An 18,931-nucleotide genomic window follows, 5' to 3' on the forward strand; every position below is an offset into this window, starting at 1 on the left:
ATTTGAAAAGATAGCAGACAGGGGAAATTGGACAAACAATGAACGCCTATATGAACCATTACCTAGAATGCAAGGTGGTGCAGGAGAATATGTTTTTGAGCAACTCACTAAAAGAACCAGATCCAGCTATAAGAAACTCATAAAGGAGTTAGATAACCGTTACCGAGTCATAAAAAAAACTAAGAACTCACTGGAAGCCAAGTTCAGTAATCGTAAACAGAAACCAAATGAACATGTAGAAGTTTACATCGTAGACTTAGACACTCTATGCCAAAGAATATCCTAACAGAGATGAGACTATTCGCAGAGCGGATTTACTAGGTAAATTCTTTGACGGTCTCAATGATGAAAAAGTCTAGTTTCAAGTTGAATACATAAAGGAGCCAGATAACATAGATGATGCTGTATTCCAAGTGATCAATTTCGGCGATCTTCACAAAAGAAATTCCATAGAGGCTGAAAAACGTCCAATCCGAGCAGTGATTGAAAACAATACAAAAACAGGAAATAATGAGAGATTTGAAAATAAAGAAAAGCAACCAAAGACAGTTTCACAAAATGACGCTTCATTTACAGCAATGCATATATAATGCTGATAATTATGTTATTCCCCCTTACAGTGAGAAGATTATTCAGGCTTTTGTCGAGAGGAAGGACGATGATACAGAGCCTACAGAGTTTATAGCAGAACCAAATGAGAAATTTTCAGAAAAGTATGAATTGTTAATGGCATGTTCTTTGATTGACGTAGAGAAAAGTACTACAGTACCTGTCAGACTTTTGAATCCAACTTGAAAAGAAAAACAGATTTGGCAAGACGCGATACTTGGAAATGCTGAAGAGTTTCTATATGAAAATGTGCTTGAAGATCCTGGAGGAAGTGCAGATAACATAGAAACAGGACACACTGTCAGATATACTCCTGCAAAAGAAGAGGAACAATTTAATAACAATCACCTGAACATCTAGAACAATTATATGAAGACTCCCTGAAGTCTAATGAACTTGATAAAAAGTCACAGAGAGATCTGTTCAAATTACCATTTCATTTTCAAGATACTTTTAATAAGAATGACTTAGACCTAGGGTTGACTCATATTAATGAGCATGTGATTGATGCAGGTAATGCCAGACCAGTAAAACTTCCACCAAGAGTTCCCATTGCTTATGCTAAAGCTGAGCTTAAGACAATTACAGATATGGAAAAACGGAATTATTCGAATGTCTAATTATCCCTGGGCTTCTCCTTTAAACCTTGTTTTAAAGAAAAAATGGTAAAAATCGCCCGTGTGTGGACTACAGAAAGGTGAACGAGGTGACAGTAAATGCTGCCAGAAAGGTGAACGAGATGACAGTAAATGATGCCTTTCTTCTGCCCAGAATACAAGACTGTCTAGGTGCTGTTTCTGGCGTGACGATATTTTCAACATTTGACTTAACTTCTGGTTACCACCAAGTTCCTGTCAAGGAGTCAGATATACCAAAAGCTGCTTTTATAACAAAATATGGATTATGGGAGCTTTTAACTATGCCTATGAGAATGAAGGGAAGTGATAAACATTTCAACGTACCCTACAGATGATCTTCAATGGTTTACAATAGCAAACATGTCTGATCTACTTAGACGACATCATAGTATTTGAGTCAAATTTCAAAAGCACTTGACAAGTGTTCGAGAAGTCTTAAATAGAATCAACCAAACAAATGTCAATTTTTTCAAAAAGAGGTTCCCTTCTATGGTCTCCATAGTCCAGTCCCCACCCGGCACAAGTTGGCATCCCGTCTGATCCCAGTTTAAAACAAGCATTCTGAGAGTATTGCATTAGCAATACTAGTCCCCTACCGGCAAGTGTAATCTGGTTCCGTTCCCGTTAAGAATTGAAAATGCCATAATTCCGTCAAAAATTAATGAAGCGGGACGAAATGCAAACTTGATCTATAATGAATCAAGGTAAAGCCACATACCAAAAATCAGCTCAATATCTACAAGCGTTTAGAAGAAAATTGCGGAAAACCCTTAAAAATTGAAAAGGCCGTAATTCCGTCAAAAATCAATGAAGCGGAACGAAATGCAAACTTGTTCTGTAACTCATCAAGATACACTCACATACCAAAAATCAGCTCAATATCTGCAAGCGTTTAGGAAAAAAGTGCGGAAAACCAAGTGGGACAGACTGACAGACAGACAGAGGGACAGACAGACAGACGGACAGACAGACAGACAGACGGACGGACAGACGGACGGACAGACTCAGAGGAAACCTATAGTCCCCTCCGGTTTCACCGGTAGGGGACTAATAAGAGAATCGGGGACTGAATGATCAGTCTTAACTTTTTCAACTCTGTTTACAAATTCGGTTTTAATTTCATCAAAATCATTAGGCAAGTTTTTAACGGCTTTTGTGCCCTTTTGTTTTACAAAGCCCATTCTGCGCAATAATGGTCTGGCGTAATGTTTCGTAATTTCGATGTGTCCTCCGTACCGAGCGAGCTTTTTCCTATCAAATTGAGTAACAATCGCTTCCGAAGCTGCCATACTATTCTTAGGTTGATAACTCCCCCATTCAGTCGGACTTTTTGGACCCAGTTTTGAACATCTCTGTCCAATGACCCAAGCATCAAGGGATTACCACGTGGGGATCTAAGAAGCGTCTGTAGTCTAGATTCACCTAAAATCACAACACCATAATTTTAAATTAATAATAGTTTTAAAAAAGCTTTAAAAAAACGGTTATTATTATTTTCAAATGTTTTGTTTTTATTTGAATGCGTTGTAAATTGTATCTCTTATGAAGAAGATTTAAAATCCGAACTGATCACCAAGCTTTGGTCTGGTTATTTAAAATCAAAGAACCCGAAGGTAGAATTGCCAGATGGATTGAAATAATTTCTTCGTATGAATTTTCCATTGAATACAGACCTGGCCATAAACATGGCAATGCAGATGCACTTTCAAGATGTCCTGACCCATGTAATTGCCAGTGTGTGGAAGAAGCCAATTCAATGTTGAAGTGTGGTACCTGTAAAAAGTGTATAAAATGAAATGAAGAAACCCAAGAACGTTATAGATGGCCAGATACAAGAAACAAAACTACGAGTGCTATTCGAGTAATCACTCGTAATCAAACTAAGTCACATCTTGGCAAGATGTTTTGTCTTCCAGTTAATATGGCAAAATTACAAAAAGATGACCCAGACTTGAAACTGATATAAGACTTTAAAGAAAAGGGCCAAAGACTAGATGATAATTTTACTAAAAATGCCAATCCTTCTTGTAGATACTATTGCAATATTTGGGACTCCACCGAACTGAAAGATGGTATTTTGTACAAGAAATTTGTCTCTAACAATGGAGATTTACAGTACTTACAGTTAATATTACCTCATACCTTACGAGACCAGGTTATACATCAGATGCATAATTCCATCATCTCTGGACATCTGGGCCAAAGGAAGACCACTGCAAAAACTAGATTATTTCACTGGTATGATTGTCTATGCACTTGCATACAAACATACACAAAAGAATCGACCAAATTTACTCCAAACATGGTCATGTTGGGAAGAGAAGTCAAGCTTCCTCTCGATATCATATGTAGTTCTTCTAAAGAGATAGAAAATTTTCCTTCATGTGCAGATTATTTGTATAACCTCAGAGAGAGTCAATCAAACCAGATTGTTAGGAAAAACTTTAAAAAAAACTCTTTAAGAGTGCAAAAGGATAGATATGACAGAGGACCTAACCTGAATCAATATAAAGTTGGTGACCTAGTTTCTATCTTATTAGAAAGTCCGAATACTGACCTGGACAGTCACAAACTGCAGCCGAGATACTTTGGTCCTTCTTTGGTGCTACAGAAGGTTAATGATTTATTATACCGAGTGCAGACAAATGAAAATCAAACATCAAGATTGTACATCACAATAAAATGAAACCATACTTTGGTAAAAGATTGTCATGCATGGTGACTGCTTTGAAAAGATTTCAGAAGTCAATATGAATTTAACCCACGATTAATAAAATTAATCATAATCTAGAGATGTTATTAATCTAAATTTGTTGATTTTCCTTCTTGAGACATACTTTGTTATCTACCCTTGGTAAGGATGAAGAGTCACGTCAGATGTTAAAAGTATTGATTTTTCCGCATAATTTTTCATAAATCATCAATAAAGCCATTCACATTTTCCTCCAAATTGACCGGCTTGTACTCTGCCGTTCTTATTAGTTGGTTCTTCCAGTTATGAATGCTTAATAAAGAAATAGATTAATTAAATAAACCTATTTTTCCTACATAGAATGAAGAAGCGTAATAATTTAATCTTGATATATATATATATATATATATATATATATATATATATATATATATATATATATATATATATATATTTCATATTTGCCTGGATAGATTTCGGTCGTAACTGATCAACTCAAAAAACCTCTCAGATTCTGCAAAATATCTACGTCAATAAAGAAGATATAAAGATTATTATATTGATGCTAAACTCTTTAAGTAAAACAATATTTAATATATATTTCAACAACATGAATGACTAGATATCATTGAGATGGTGGTCATCTCAAAGGGGCGCCGCTTTCAGCAACGAACATGAAAATGTAAGGTAGCTGAAAAGGGTTTATTTTGAAGAGGAACATTTGTGTACTATTAAGGGATGTGTTGTTTGAGTCTAAAGGGCTTCTATGTCATCCTTGTTATAATAAAAAATGGCACGAAAATCACGAGTGCTCCATACCCTCTATCAAAAAAAAAAGTCACAAAAATCACGAATGTTGCATATCCTCCATGAAAAATATGGAAGGAAAATCATAAATGTTCCGTACTCTAAGTCAATTGGTTCAGTTTGAGGCTGACTGGACTTAAGGGAAAGAAATTATGCACCGAACAAAGATTTCAAACAGAGAGGCTACTTTTGACCTTGACCTAGAAACTTCGTTCAAGGTCACTGCACATTCATTGACCAGTGGGACTCTGTGAGTGAATTATGAGCCACACTGGACCAAGAGGAGAGAATTCGAAGATATGCTCCGGAAAAGGATTTTTCTCATAATTCTGCTATGACCTTAACCTTGGACCTAGAAACATGGTTCAAGGTCACTGCACACCCTTTACTCAAAGACACTCTGTGGGTGAAGTATGAGCCAGATTAGGCCAAGGAAAGAGAAGATATGCTCCGGACAAGAGATCTCGGACGGACGGAAGGACAGACTGATCACTATAGGGCGCCCGCAGAGCGGGGCCCTAATGAATGGATGTGAGAATGAATGGCAGATTTCTATGTAAAAAAAAAATTAAATCCTTATGTACTCTATGTATTAAGTTTTAAAAGAATTAAATACATTCGTGTGCATAATACTTTTATTACAAGATCAGGTCGTGAAACAGAGTATTTCTATGGGTTGACAAGAGATCCTTTACAATGAGAAAATAAATTCATACTTACCTTACTTGTCTGTAATTTCACAGATTCATTATGAACATTTCCAAGGCGGAAAAGAAGGACTCTCTTTAGATTCATGTGACGAGAGAAGTCCCGCATTGTTTAACTATGACGTCATTATAGACGCTAGAATTTGTGTTCCGCTTATTATTACGTCATGTTGCTATGTTGTACATATTGTAAAGCTTCTGAAGATTGAAAATGAAAGCGCGAAAGCTTTACTAAACAGGCCGGTTTAATTTGATTTGCTCTTCTAGATACCGAAGAAGAGTCTTCCGCTTTAAGACGTGTTCGTTATGTCAAAAATTACTTCTGGTAGATCTTCTGCCTCTTCCACCCAGCGGGCAGAAGAAACTGGAAAACAAAATGGCGGAAGATGGCGGGTTAGTAAAATTATTGAAAGATTCTTTTTAAAGTTTTTATATTTGATTTTTTAAAATCAACAATATGTATGAAATATGTATTTGTATTGTCAAAAAGATAATTAATTCATAAAGTAAGGGAGCAGTTACAGGGTTTCAAATTATGGCATGAGTTAAAAGGACAGCGAATGCATATGTCGTTTAAAAAGATATTTCTTTTTAATTGCTATGTTTAATACATGCTCAGTTGATTTGATGTTTTTTTTTTTAATTATAGATTCACCAATATTAACGTTACTTTGGGCAACGGAAAACTTGTGTCTTAACAAGTATCGCCAGAGTTGTTTGGGCACTTTACTTCATCAGGTTTTATTTTTTAATATTTTTTACAATTAAAGTGAACACATTTTTAAAAATTACATGTTTATTATGATTCCTATTATATATATGTAACGTTAATGAACAAAGTTTTTATCGCCTACACACAAGAAAAAGCATCGTGGTTAGAAATTACAGCAGAAGTGAACAAATGTTTTAAAACTGATTTTCTGTTGCCCAAGTTGAAGAAAGATGGAAAACACAACTTAGTGCCTTCAAGCTGATCAGGCTAAGTCTTGGAATGAAAGAAAAGATTTTCCTTACGAACAAGAATTTCAGGATATCTTTAGTGACAGACATGACATCAATCCCAAGTTTGCGGTTGCATCTTTATACTCGAGCTCGGATAGTGGAAGTTTCACTCAAGATGAGCCCTGCACAAATTCAGGCTCTAGTGAGCCAGGTATCACTGATCCCCAGCCCAAAAAGAAAAACTTTTAGATCTAATTCTTCTCAAGTAATCCATTTTTTGTTAGATAATGTTGAAAATAAAAAATGAAAAAAATCATGAAAAAAATTGAGATAATGCATAAATGGAAATATTTAGTCGTTTCTTTTCAGTTCTAAAGAGCATGAAAGATTAAATGTCTTCAAATCTCTGTTATGCATTGACATGTAGGCCAATGAATTCTTATGTAATGTTTTGACTTGTTTATACTTTATATGGTCCTTTTCCTTCATACTGTTTTCGAATGGTATTTCATATTGATTTTCTAAACTTGCTGTATTTTTAAGTGATATTTACCAGTAAGTGACTTTCCATTCGAAGACTTGAAAATTTTCTGTAATAGAACTGCTGTGTTGGGTGCAAGAATTTTATGTGTTTACTATTTTCTTTTACAGGATATGCGTATTTATGTCATTTGCCTCCAGAAATAACATGCAAAATATTGATATACATTCCAGTTCCAAAATTGTACCATTCTGTATCGAAAGTTTGCAGATCCATGAATTGTCTTTTTAAGAGTGGCTTTGTATGGAATTAAATAACTTACCTGAATTTTTTCTGTGAGGGAATGAAAGAGATATTCACTGTACAATTTTTGAAACTTTTTGAAAATTGTGTTTATCTTTCCATTGATGCAACACTTCTGCAAGATTGTGAAGTTTTGGGTAGTTTAAAAAATTTGAAATATTTGGATGTCAGGGTTTCCAAAAATGAAAACGTTTGCAATGAAAACACGCAATGAAAACAAAGTTAAAAATTTATCAAAGTGCAAATGTATGGAGAAACTCCTTATTTGTAGATTACCAAACTTGAGTGAGGATGGTCTGCTGTCATTATATAAGGAGATAGGGGGACACTGAAGTACCTACAAATTCGTAACTCTGTAGAAATCAGGCTAGAAACTTTTCTAGTTTTGATGAAAAATCTTAAGTGTATTAAGGCTATTAGTGTGACCCTTCTGGAGATTATGAAAAATGGGCAAATGTTCTGAATGAACATGCTTTAAGGTGCAGTTTTGGACATGAAATACTTGAGTTTGTTCCCAGGCGATATCTTGTACATGACAGAGTGTTTTAATCTTTGTTGCCCTAAATGATTGGGGAAAATTATTCAGCTCATTGATTTATTTTGAGATATTGATGACTCCTTATTGGTAGTAATTTTTGCTTCAGAGCAAGTACTCAATGATGGCCTTGACATGTTCATTATTTGTAGCTTAAATTAAAATAAGATGGAAGTGTGATTTTACATGCCCTTTAGTGTTTTTTCAGTCGCTGTAAATTCAGTGAATAGTCTAGTCAGGAATTTTTTTTTTTAATTCTGAGGGTTTCGCAATTTTTTTTTTCAAAAATCTTATTTGGAAACCATTTTATTTCTTCTATGAAAGAGATGTTGAGCTACTTTATGTGGTTATAAGTCATAGACACTTCTGATTTATATGTATGTGAGTTTCAAGTGATGTTCTTTATTTTTTAAATGCTAATTACGCCTATATGTGATTTGTTTTTCCATTATATTGATCTCACTGTTTTTTTTAAATATAATGTAACGTTTCTGGGTTCGAGGATTCGGTTGCTCTGCCTGAGCAATTAAAGGAATAAATCGAATTATTATTAGACTTCTCAATCAAGGATTTTAATCAACAATATTTACAATGTCCAATTCTGTCCTGGAGCGCGTGCGCTTCCAAGCTAAGCAAACAAAAATATTTACCAATTTGCAGAAAAAACAACAGTCTCGAAAGCCTTATTCAGGCACATAAGACCTGTTAAGCAAGTTTACGTTTCTCACCTTAACTGGAAACAACTGTCTGGTGTCGACTTTAGGTCTCACACAAGGAAATAATTTCATTATATGTTACTATGTAGCTTTAATTAAATTAATTAATTAGACTCTCAGCAGATAATTCATGAAAGAGAAAATATAGATAAATGCTGAGACAAAAATTTGAGATCAGAAAAAATACGCCTTATGCGGCTTTTAAGAAAGAAAATTGAGTGTAAACATACCTACCCTGAAATACACGTGGGTTTCACATGTTGACAAACAGCCTACACACCATCCAGGAAGTTGCATCATGCGCATCTAAAAAAAGAGTTCCCTTTAATTCAGTGGCACAATTCTGCTAAAGATATGATATTCCTAATACATGAGTCCAAAATTAAAACTATAGACCTAAAAAAGTTGCCGAAAATGAAAAAAGAAAAAGAATTTGTCTCTGTATATATAGAACTACAATTGACTAAGTTCATTTTGATTGGCTATTTCCTTGCGTAAGACCTTTAAGTCTGGAACTGACTAAGACCTCTCCTCTAATTCAGGTCGCTTTCTTGTACTATCATATCATGCACCCTTCTTCAGACTAATGTTAAGGAAGCCCCTGTATCGATTAACAGATTTGTATGTGTACCATTAACCTCTGCCTCAATGAAAAACCGGCCTCATTACTCATAGTGCTTCCACCTACGTGTCCTTGCATCGCACGTTGATTTCTCCGGCGCTTACAACGAATTCGCCTCGCATTCCCACTAGTTGATTTCTTTGATGGAGTATTGGGGTTTTTATTTGACCCTTTATTCCTTAGTTTAGGACAATTCCGACGAATATGCCCTTTTTCCTTACAATAATAACAAATCACTTCACTACTTTTCCTGCCTGTCAGCTGTGATCTTTGTCTTCTTTGCCTCCAGTTTTGATCTTGGACCTGTTTTTCCAATCTATCCAACTGGGTTTGCATTCTAGTCATCAGATTTATTAGTTCTAATGGTTGTGTGGGTTTTACTTTGTCACGTTCTATTCCAGGTCTACTCTGTTTGGTGCTAAGCGCATATCTGAGTTAACTAAAACATCAATAAATGCATCCTTCCCCAGTGTTTCTCTAACTTTCGATGGCGTTGTAGGATAAGCTAGACAAGTCAATCTGCGGATAGCCTGTCCCAGTTTAGAAAGTGTCTCGGACGCTCTTTGTTTTCTTTCCTTTTAACTGTGCACGGTAGCGTTCAGTCTGATTTGGCGACGCAAAGCGTTCTTCAAGGGCCTTAACCAACAAATCATACTGTTGCCCTGTTTCTTTTGAAACATTTCCAACTACGCCCTGTGCGGTTCCTCTTAGCGATACAGCTAGGTAAAAACCTTTTTCTTTCTCTGACCAGTTGTTAATGGTAGCGCATGCGTCGAAATGGGACTTGTAGTCCAGCCAAGAATGACTACCATTAAAAGTTGCAGGTCTGATATTACACCTTGCACTTTTACTGCTTTGCCCCGTATCATCCGTCTGCCGATTGACATTCCTTGGGTTTCTGACTCCGGTTTCCAGACTTTGTGCTTGCGCTTTACTATGAACATTCCCATGTCTTGTAGTAGGCGCCACTCGTTAGCGAAGAATTTGAACTAATCGATGCAATCGCTATCATCGGCGCATTCGCTATCGACGGCGCGCGCGCATTCTGTTGTGCATATGCCATTACGCTATGTTCTTCATCACCTAAAGAGTAATTATACAGCGCATCCGGAAGTTCAGCTTCATTTCGGCCAATTTTCTTTTGCACTTTCGCATACCTCATTGTAACATGGTCGGTGTTTGTATTTTCCTCGATCAGTGGCGCGTCCGCACCGCTCATTCCTCTGTAGTATTACTGTATCATCGGTTGTAGATGATTGTGAATGACCCTGGTCTTCACTTGAACCAACCATAGTCGCAATCCCCGAATCGCGCACGTTTATCTAGAGGGGTTGAGTACCCCTCTATTTCTTTGCGCAGTTGCTTCGCAGCTCTTCCCCAGGAATGAAATTTCCTCGTCTATCATCTCGTCCATAATGATTTCAGATATGATTTACAAATTGATTATAGAAAATATTCCTCACCGAATCCCACAGCTGCCACCAAATTTATGTAACGTTTCTGGGTTCGGGGATGCGGTTGCTCTGCCTGAGCAATTAAAGGAATAAATCGAATAATTATTAGAACTTCTCAATCAAGGATTTTAATCAACAATATTTACATTGTCCAATTCTCTCCTGGAGCGGTGCACTTCCAAGCTAAGCAAACAAAAATGTTTACCAACTTGCAGAAAAAAAACAACAATCTCGAAAGCCTTATTCAGGCACATAAGACCTGTTAAGCAAGTTTATGTTTCTCACCTTAACTGGAAACAACTGTCTAGTTTCGATTTTAGTCTGGAACTGACCAAGACCTTTGATCGCTACTTACATATACCCTAAACTATCACGTGATCTCTGAGAGTCGAAAGGGTGAACTAAACAGGAAGTACCTATCACTCAGCTTCCAGAGGACAGAATGGGATAAATCATTTCGATTCCTAGTTTCGTTTTAATATTTATATATGATTATAAGCATCAAGAAGATAATTGTTTTCATTTATTATATATTTTTCATATAATAAAACAATTTTTTTAACATGAATTTACGGAAAACGGTTGGTGCCAGGTATAATTTTTTTTTTATAATTTCTGGCGGCCCCAAGATGAATATTTGGCGGCCGCCAGATAAAATATTTTTTTTATTTTTTATATATATATATATATATATATATATATATATATATATATATATATATATATAGATCTATATCTAATATAGATAAATAGATAGATAGATAGATATATTATATTTTTTATCAGAAAATTATTTGGCGGCCGCCAGATAAGTTTCTGGCGGCCGACAGTTATTTGTGTGGCGGCCGCCAGATAGAAGATTTTTCTACCTGGCACCTACCGGCTTCCGTAAGAATTAGATATGCATTGTTTATTTTAAAAGAAGATGACAACTTCGGTTTCTATACCCAAATTTTCATTGTCAAACTGAATTCTTTGACATGGTATTTTATAAAGCACATTTAAGAAAATGCAGATTTTGAGTATTAGCCAATTGCCATGTTAGTAATTGTCTCTGTAATTGACCTTCTGCATCATTTTCACATAATGGATTAATTAATGAAACCTGCTGAGGGTCATTGTCAAAATGCTCATCAAGTTTATCTTGGTTCAGGATACAAATGTTATGTAGGATGCAAGCTGTTATGACAGTCTTGACAACATAAGAAATGTCATTCATTTCTATAAATTGGAGTCGCCGAAATCTGCCTTTCAATATGCCGAATGAATTTTCAATGATTACTCTGGTACTTGATAAAATTTGATTGATCCCTAGCAAGGTTTCCTCTATTTCTGTATGGAGTAATCAGCCACCGCTTGCACACGTATGCCCCATCACCTTACAAATGGCACTGACCACAAAGACTCGGGCATCTTTGCCTCAATGGAGAATTTGAAAAACGCGAGCATCGTGCATTTGTCCAGGCCTTCCACAGTAAAGGTCTGTGAATCGTTTATCTCCTAAGCACACTGCTAGAAGAATGACCGAGTGATTTTTTTTCCTATTAAATTAATCATTTGAGTGTCCACTAGGGAGTTTTATACGGTCAGGCCTCTAAAATTTAGGCGTCAGCTGGCTCCTAATCAAAAAAATTTAGTCGCCAATGCAAATTTTTAGTCGCCATGCAAATTTTTCTCAGGCGCCAACTTTAAAAGCTGATAAACAAGGTGACAAAGAAAACACAAGACACAGGTGCCAACTTTTAAACTTCTTTTCACCTCTTTAGATAAAAAAATATTAGAAATGTTTATATTCTGGAATTTGACGATCGTCAAGGCAATATAAAATGATCGCCAATTTGGCGACTAGAGAAATTTTAGGCGCAAATCAAAAATTTTATGCGCCAAGGCGACTAAATTAGTCGCCAATTATTACGTATATGTGAAGAGTCGATTGCTCCAATCACACCAGGGAAGTTTGTTTGTTTGTTTTTTGTTTTTGTTTTTGTTTTTTTAGCTCAAATTCATTAATTACAGTCTGCACATCATTTGGCCAAATCACAAATTTTTGAAGAAAGTATTTTGGGAAAACATCTAACATCCTTCTGTTGTGGGAATGGAATGTCGACTCGGAAACATTGAATCGATCTGCAATAGACCGAATAGTTTCTTGTGATCCTATATACCACAGCATTATCAGTAAATCTTTTTCATGTAAAATTTGAGGTCGTCCAGCGGCTGGTTCTCTTAGTAGTAGTTCTGGAATATGATGAATATTTTCCAATATAGCTTCAAATGTAGTTTTAGAAATACGAAAGGTCTTTAACGTGTGTAAGGATTATCTTCAAACAAGCGTTCCACTCTATATCGTTTTTCTTTGCTCCTGTCTAAAAAAAAATAAAGACAAATTACTTGCATATTGGTAGGTTGTTGAATAACGTCAAATAATTTTTAAGAAAATTATTAGTATAACAGAAATGTAATTTAACACAAGGGCTATGATGACAGGTCTTGTAATGTAGAATTATTTATAATTAAAATCAGATAAAGATAAGGTTCAGACTAACCCTAACGAAAAAATACTATAGTTAACTATAGGTTACTATAGTTAACTATGGTGATAACTTTGACACTATGAAAACTTTGATTTACTATAGTGATAACTTTGACACTTTGATTCACTAAAGTGATAACTTTGAAAACTTTGATTTACTATAGTGATCACTATGAAAACTTTGATTTACTATGGTGAAAACTTTGAATTACTATAGTGATAACTTTGATTTACTATAGTGATCACTATGACACTATAGTGATCACTTTGAAAACCTTGATTTACTATAGTGATCACTATGACACTATAGTGATCACTTTGAAAACTTTGATTTACTATAGTGATACAGTGTAACTTTGACACTTTGATTTACTACAGTTAACTATAGTTAACTATAGTATTTTTTTTTGTTAGGGAATGATTCATTATATTACGTATGATATCAGACTACATGTATTTTTCAAATTAAGGTCTGACGACACGTTCCTCGAGTATCTTTTTTTGTATCTCCTCGTAATAAAGAGTTCCAATAAAACAATCCGGATTTTCACCGAAGTTGGTTTAAAAAATTATATTTGATTATGTCCCTTTCTTTTAGCGATTGGAGATAAATTTGTAATTTGTTTACAATGGAGACACCGGGAAAAAATGGATGGAAAATTCATTTCAAATCAAATGTTCAGGAAAGCCAATGTTTTAGAAGAAAACAGACAGAGAAAGTGGACAAAGGTAAATAAATCTTTATTATCTGTATATAGGAATCGTAGACTGGTGATTCTTTTCAGAACAAGACAGTGTCACAAAGACACCAGGTAGTTCACTCCTCACACACGTATTTATTTGGAGAAATACATGTGTTCTACACATTTCGGATATATTTTCTTACTATATTATATATATATATATATATATATATATATATATATATATATATATATATATATATATATATTTTTTTTTTTTTTTTTTTTTTTTTTTTTTTTTTGAACAGACGATGCCAGTGTGTCTCTCTCACAACAAGAGTTCTCTGAAGCAAATGACGTGGACGGAGTTTTAGGATTACATGTACCATACTATCTAGATGAGCATGATTATGCACAGAAAGAAGATGAAGTAGACACTGAAATTCTCCTAAAGGATGATGATAGTACTAAAAGTGATAAACAGATAGAATGGTTCACAGGAAGACGTGTAATAGAACTAGGATATGTTGTGAACAAACTAATTGAGGGCTGTAACTGTTGTGGACATCCATTGAAGTTAACTGATATTTGTGGTGAAGTAAGATATGGACTTGGTTCATTACTACGAATAAATTGCAAAAAGTGCAACAAAGTGACTTCTGTCCCAAGTGGAAAGAGACACTCACGTGTGGATGACCATGCCAGCAGAGCATTTGATGTAAACACAAAGCTTGCTTTAGGTGTGTATGAGAACTCTATAATTTCTTCATATAATCTGATAAAAGGATAACATAAGATATATAATATAATGTCATATTACTTATATAAGTATTTGTTTTTGTAGGAATGCTACATGCAGGCATAGGGGAGAAAAAAGGTGTCCATGCTCTTGAGCGTATTGAATATTCCACCTCTTTCTCACACAACTTTAAAATCTACAGAGAGAGAAGCTGGTAAAGCAGTAGAAGATGTTGCAAGGCAAAGTTGTGATTCTGTGGTTACTGCAGAGAGAGAATCTTCTAGGTACACACCATAAATTATACCATGCTTGCATAATTAAAATTTTAGAAAAGCAATGTATTTCAAAATTATTATAAAAGTGATGCCTATATTGTAGGATTATTGCATAATTTATAATACATGTATTATACTTTCATATAAATTAGTTGAACCTGATTTGTCGAGAAACATTTATTAAAAAACACTATTACCTGCTGAATGATGAAGCCAGGCCCTCCAGCATAGCAACAGTCAACATTGCTTGACGACGGGTGATATTCCAAGAAATAGTGATTGCGCAAAATTTATGCGCGCAAAGTTCACTGTTATTATCATGTATTTGTATAAAGCATTCAGTATGATTTAATAAATATTGCATGTAGTTGAGTGTAACATTGAAAATTTTCACCCCTCGAAAACCATTGTCAACCTTGCAATTTGCTGCACCTCAGTTGACAATGGTTTTCTTGGGGTGAAAATTTTCAATGTTACACTCAACTACATGCAATATTTTTATAATATGTCTAATCCAAGGCATGTATACATAAAATAAACTTGCAGATAATACTTCAACAGTTGTATATACTGAATACTGTGTGTATACATAGATTGCCACATTCAATAGTATTACACAGAAAGATAAGCTCAGTTATCATTGAAAATGCATTGTTTATTCGCATTACATGTAATTTTAGGCTGGCGACTCCAGCCGAACTCAATCTGATAATAAAATTTATCCTGATGATATGTGAATTGTATTGTAGTAATAATGAAGAGTTGATGGTGTCATTTGATGGCGGCTGGCAGAAGAGGGGATCAGGGCGTTCTTTTTCAAGTTTATCTGGTAGGGTCCTATTGAAAGATATGAGATAATACATTCAGGTAATACGAAGTCAAAGACTTTATACATTATTTCACATGTTTGACGAAGGAAAAATATAACTGTGAAATTCATATTTCTAGGACACGCAGCAATGATAGGCAGAGAAACTGGCAGAATTGTACATTTTGCAACACGCAACGGATACTGCAGAATATGTCATAGTGCAGAGAAAACGGGGAAGACTCCATCAACTCATGACTGCCGTAAAAACTGGACGGGGAGTTCCAAAGCTATGGACACAGACATGTGCATAGAAATGCTCAAAGATCTAGGAGGAAAGGATGTGCAAGTAGGGACTATCATCATGGACAATGATACTACAACAATAGCAAGGGCTCGTACTGAGGTAAACCCAGCTTTGAAGAAACAAAGTGATAAAAATCACACACTGAAACAGTTCACAAACAAGTTATATGATCTGAAAAAGTGTAAAAACTATAAAGAACTAAATCCTAAGACAATAAGTCACCTGTCAAAGTGCTTCAGATATTGTGTCAGTCAAAATCAACATGACTTGGATGGTATGAGGAAAAACTTGGAGGCTATATCCAGACATGTATTTGGTGATCACAGCTTGTGTGGATCTTGGTGTGGGTATTTATCATCACCAACGACTTACAAACCTGTTCAGTTGCCATACCACCGCTATCTTTCCGATGAAGGACTGAAAGTTGATTTGACATCCATAGTTGACTTTTACATTTCACAGGCTGATAGATTGGTGGATTTAGGAAGTACCCAGCCCAATGAAAGTTTTAATAATACTGTGGGAAGCAAGACTCCAAAATCAACATTCTACTCTGGCTCAGAGAGCAACGACTTTAGAGTAGCTGCAGCAGTTGCACAAAAAAATTTGGGTCATCAGTATATATTACAGGTAAATTGGAAAAATAAGGTTTATTCTTGAAGTATTATTACCCTTCCATAGAAATTCACTAAAATTATGATATTTTTTTTTCTTTCAAATACATGTTCTACATGCAGTTGTGATTGTTTTGTGAAATACTAAATTTAGCAATGTTACTTGAAATTTTAGCTTGAACTTTAGGTAAATAAGATTATTAGAAATAAAATTGTAAAGTGTTTTCATTTCAGGTAAATGAAAAATTGTTTCTTTCACCTGAGAAAGTGACAAGCAAAATTGCCATGAAAACAGACTTGAAAAGAAAGAAAGACAAAGAAGATACAGCAGAGTACAAGAAAAGAAGAGCATTGAAAAAAGCTGAGAGCAAGAAAAATCAAGAATCATCAGAAGTAAAAGAGGGGATCACATACGAAACTGATGTTGACATCAACAATAATATAGACAACAGCATTACAGAAATACCCCCTCCTCTCATCAAACCCATTTCAACACCCATTGCAGCTGGACAGTATACATTTGTATACTTTGACTTGGAAACAACAGGTCTTGGTAAATATCATCATACATGTATTTCCATGTAAAAATTGTGCCTAAAACATGATGTGGTAAATTGCTGAAAAATGCTTTTGACTTCTTCTATAAATTATTTCATGTTTTCTCTTTTCAGAAAAAGATTGTGAAGTAACACAGATTGGAGCTTGTACTGATGATAAAATATTTTCCCAGTATGTCACTCCTCCAACAAAACCCATCTCTGCTTCTGCTACAGCTGTGACTGGACTAGCAATCAGAGACAATATCATGTACAAGAATGGACACCAAGTTCTCAGTAAGACAACTGAGGAAGCTTTTCAGTCATTTATTGATTGGATGAAACAATTTACCAACATAATTTTGGTTGCTCACAATGCCATATTTGATTCCCGAATTATTGTGCGTTTATTTGATTCAGTGGGACTGTGTGCCAGTGACTTCTTCATTGGATTTACTGACACTCTGCCATTATGTAGAGAACTCATCCCAAATAGAAAATCATATAAGCTTACAGATCTTGCTAAAGACATATGTAGTAGGCATTATGATGCCCATGATGCTTTGTCTGATGCTCAGACCTTACAAGAACTGGTGTTATGTGTAAAAGCTTCTGATGATATGATGCTCAAACATAGTTTTACAACGCAGTTTGTTTTTGAAAACAACTCTTTTGCAGATTTGACCAGCAGAAATTTATGTTCTTTACAACATCTTGTAGACAGCAATGTATTGTCAAAATTTACTGCAAATAAAGTTGCATCATCTGGCCTTCATTTCAAGCATCTTTATCTTGCCTATCAGAGAGATGCAGTAAATGGAATAAAGTATGTATTGTCTGACAAACATGCAACAGGTAAAGTGCGAGTTACTACAAATTCTAGAATTATTTCTTCTCTTCAACAGTATTTTATGAATCTGAAGTAAATTTGTAAACATCCAATTGTGTATTGTGATATTGTATTGTAAATCAGTCATATTTTCTTGTGGTATGTACATTTATCTCTATTTGAATGCAATAACATTTGAATCCTTGATTATATTGAACAGGAATGTGAATAAAAATTGTTCTTGATAAAAACCTATTTTGTCTTTTTCATAAAGAGAGGTAACTCAAGGACAGGGTTACACTGATGAAAAATGATAATTATTTTTCAAATTTTCAACAGCTTGATAATATCCCAATTAAAATTAATATTATTTTTTTTGATTTTTAAAATGGTTACAATTTTTAATATATATATATATATTTATACCAAAATTTGTTATATCTACAATTCAAGTGATTTTCAATAGGGTTATATGGGAAATTCCATCCTCTAGTATCTTGCACAAATGTCTGGTAATGTACCCTAAATTTTTGCAAGCAAGCTTGTCATAGTAGCAGTAAATCAATATCAAATTCCTGGAAAAAGTTATATATAATTGAGGAACGTGTCGTCTGACCTTAAGACTTCATAAAAGCAATAGCAATCACCATAATATGTGAATAAACAGCATGTAGTGTTAAAGAAAGCTCGATAAAAGTCCCTTACATATTATTGCACGCTGCACAAAGAGTAACAAATGAAAAATCCTCATCTGGTATGTCGAAATCTTCATCATCAGTCATAAGAATTATTGCAACGCTAACTAAAGTTCGTTTCGATGCCATAGAAGAACTGTTCGATTTAACAAGAGAAACCGGAAGTTAAAAGATATTTTCCTCTTTGAAGGTGCAAATCGAACCGGCCTAACGTTTTCGTGTTTCTTTTTTAAAAATTTATCTATCTATCAAAATAAAATATTTTTTTAAACCAGAAGTCTCTTATGAGACTGTAGCTCTACTGGTCTGTATTTATAACAAAGGAAGAGAAAAATAGCACTTGAACTTGAAACTATGCTGTAGCAATAAATAGAATAATGATCCTTGAGTTTTTTGAGGCAAGATT

The 18,931-nt window shown here is 34.8% G+C and overlaps 1 protein-coding gene and 2 pseudogenes across 1 annotated transcript; 2 read left to right on the top strand and 1 right to left on the bottom strand.

Moving 5' to 3' along the window:
• Positions 1–5,759: 5,759 nt before the first annotated feature.
• On the top strand, positions 5,760–7,735 carry LOC133204690 (uncharacterized; annotated as a pseudogene).
• A 3,736-nt stretch (positions 7,736–11,471) lies between these two features.
• Positions 11,472–18,654, bottom strand: LOC133171983 (uncharacterized; annotated as a pseudogene).
• On the top strand, positions 14,606–18,058 carry LOC133171881 (uncharacterized). The gene is made up of 6 exons (XM_061306670.1): positions 14,606–14,745; positions 15,486–15,565; positions 15,685–16,481; positions 16,700–17,018; positions 17,137–17,856; positions 18,051–18,058. The coding sequence occupies exons 1-6, from the start codon at positions 14,606–14,608 to the stop codon at positions 18,056–18,058; spliced, it is 2,064 nt and encodes a 687-aa protein (XP_061162654.1).
• Positions 18,655–18,931: the final 277 nt, after the last annotated feature.

This window comes from Saccostrea echinata, unplaced genomic scaffold (genome assembly GCF_033153115.1).
Source record: "Saccostrea echinata isolate AGI-Se365-2 ecotype Australia unplaced genomic scaffold, CSIRO_AGI_Sech_v1 ptg000054l, whole genome shotgun sequence".
Taxonomy (NCBI): domain Eukaryota; kingdom Metazoa; phylum Mollusca; class Bivalvia; order Ostreida; family Ostreidae; genus Saccostrea; species Saccostrea echinata.

Bases quoted from the DNA above. Each gene is read 5' to 3' on its own strand.
- LOC133171881 (XM_061306670.1), top strand. From the start codon at position 14,606: ATGCTCTTGAGCGTATTGAATATTCCACCTCTTTCTCACACAACTTTA. The intron at 14,746-15,485 runs GTACACACCATA...ATTGTATTGTAG, and splicing joins GCAGAGAGAGAATCTTCTAG to TAATAATGAAGAGTTGATGG. The intron at 15,566-15,684 runs GTAGGGTCCTAT...TCATATTTCTAG, and splicing joins TTCTTTTTCAAGTTTATCTG to GACACGCAGCAATGATAGGC.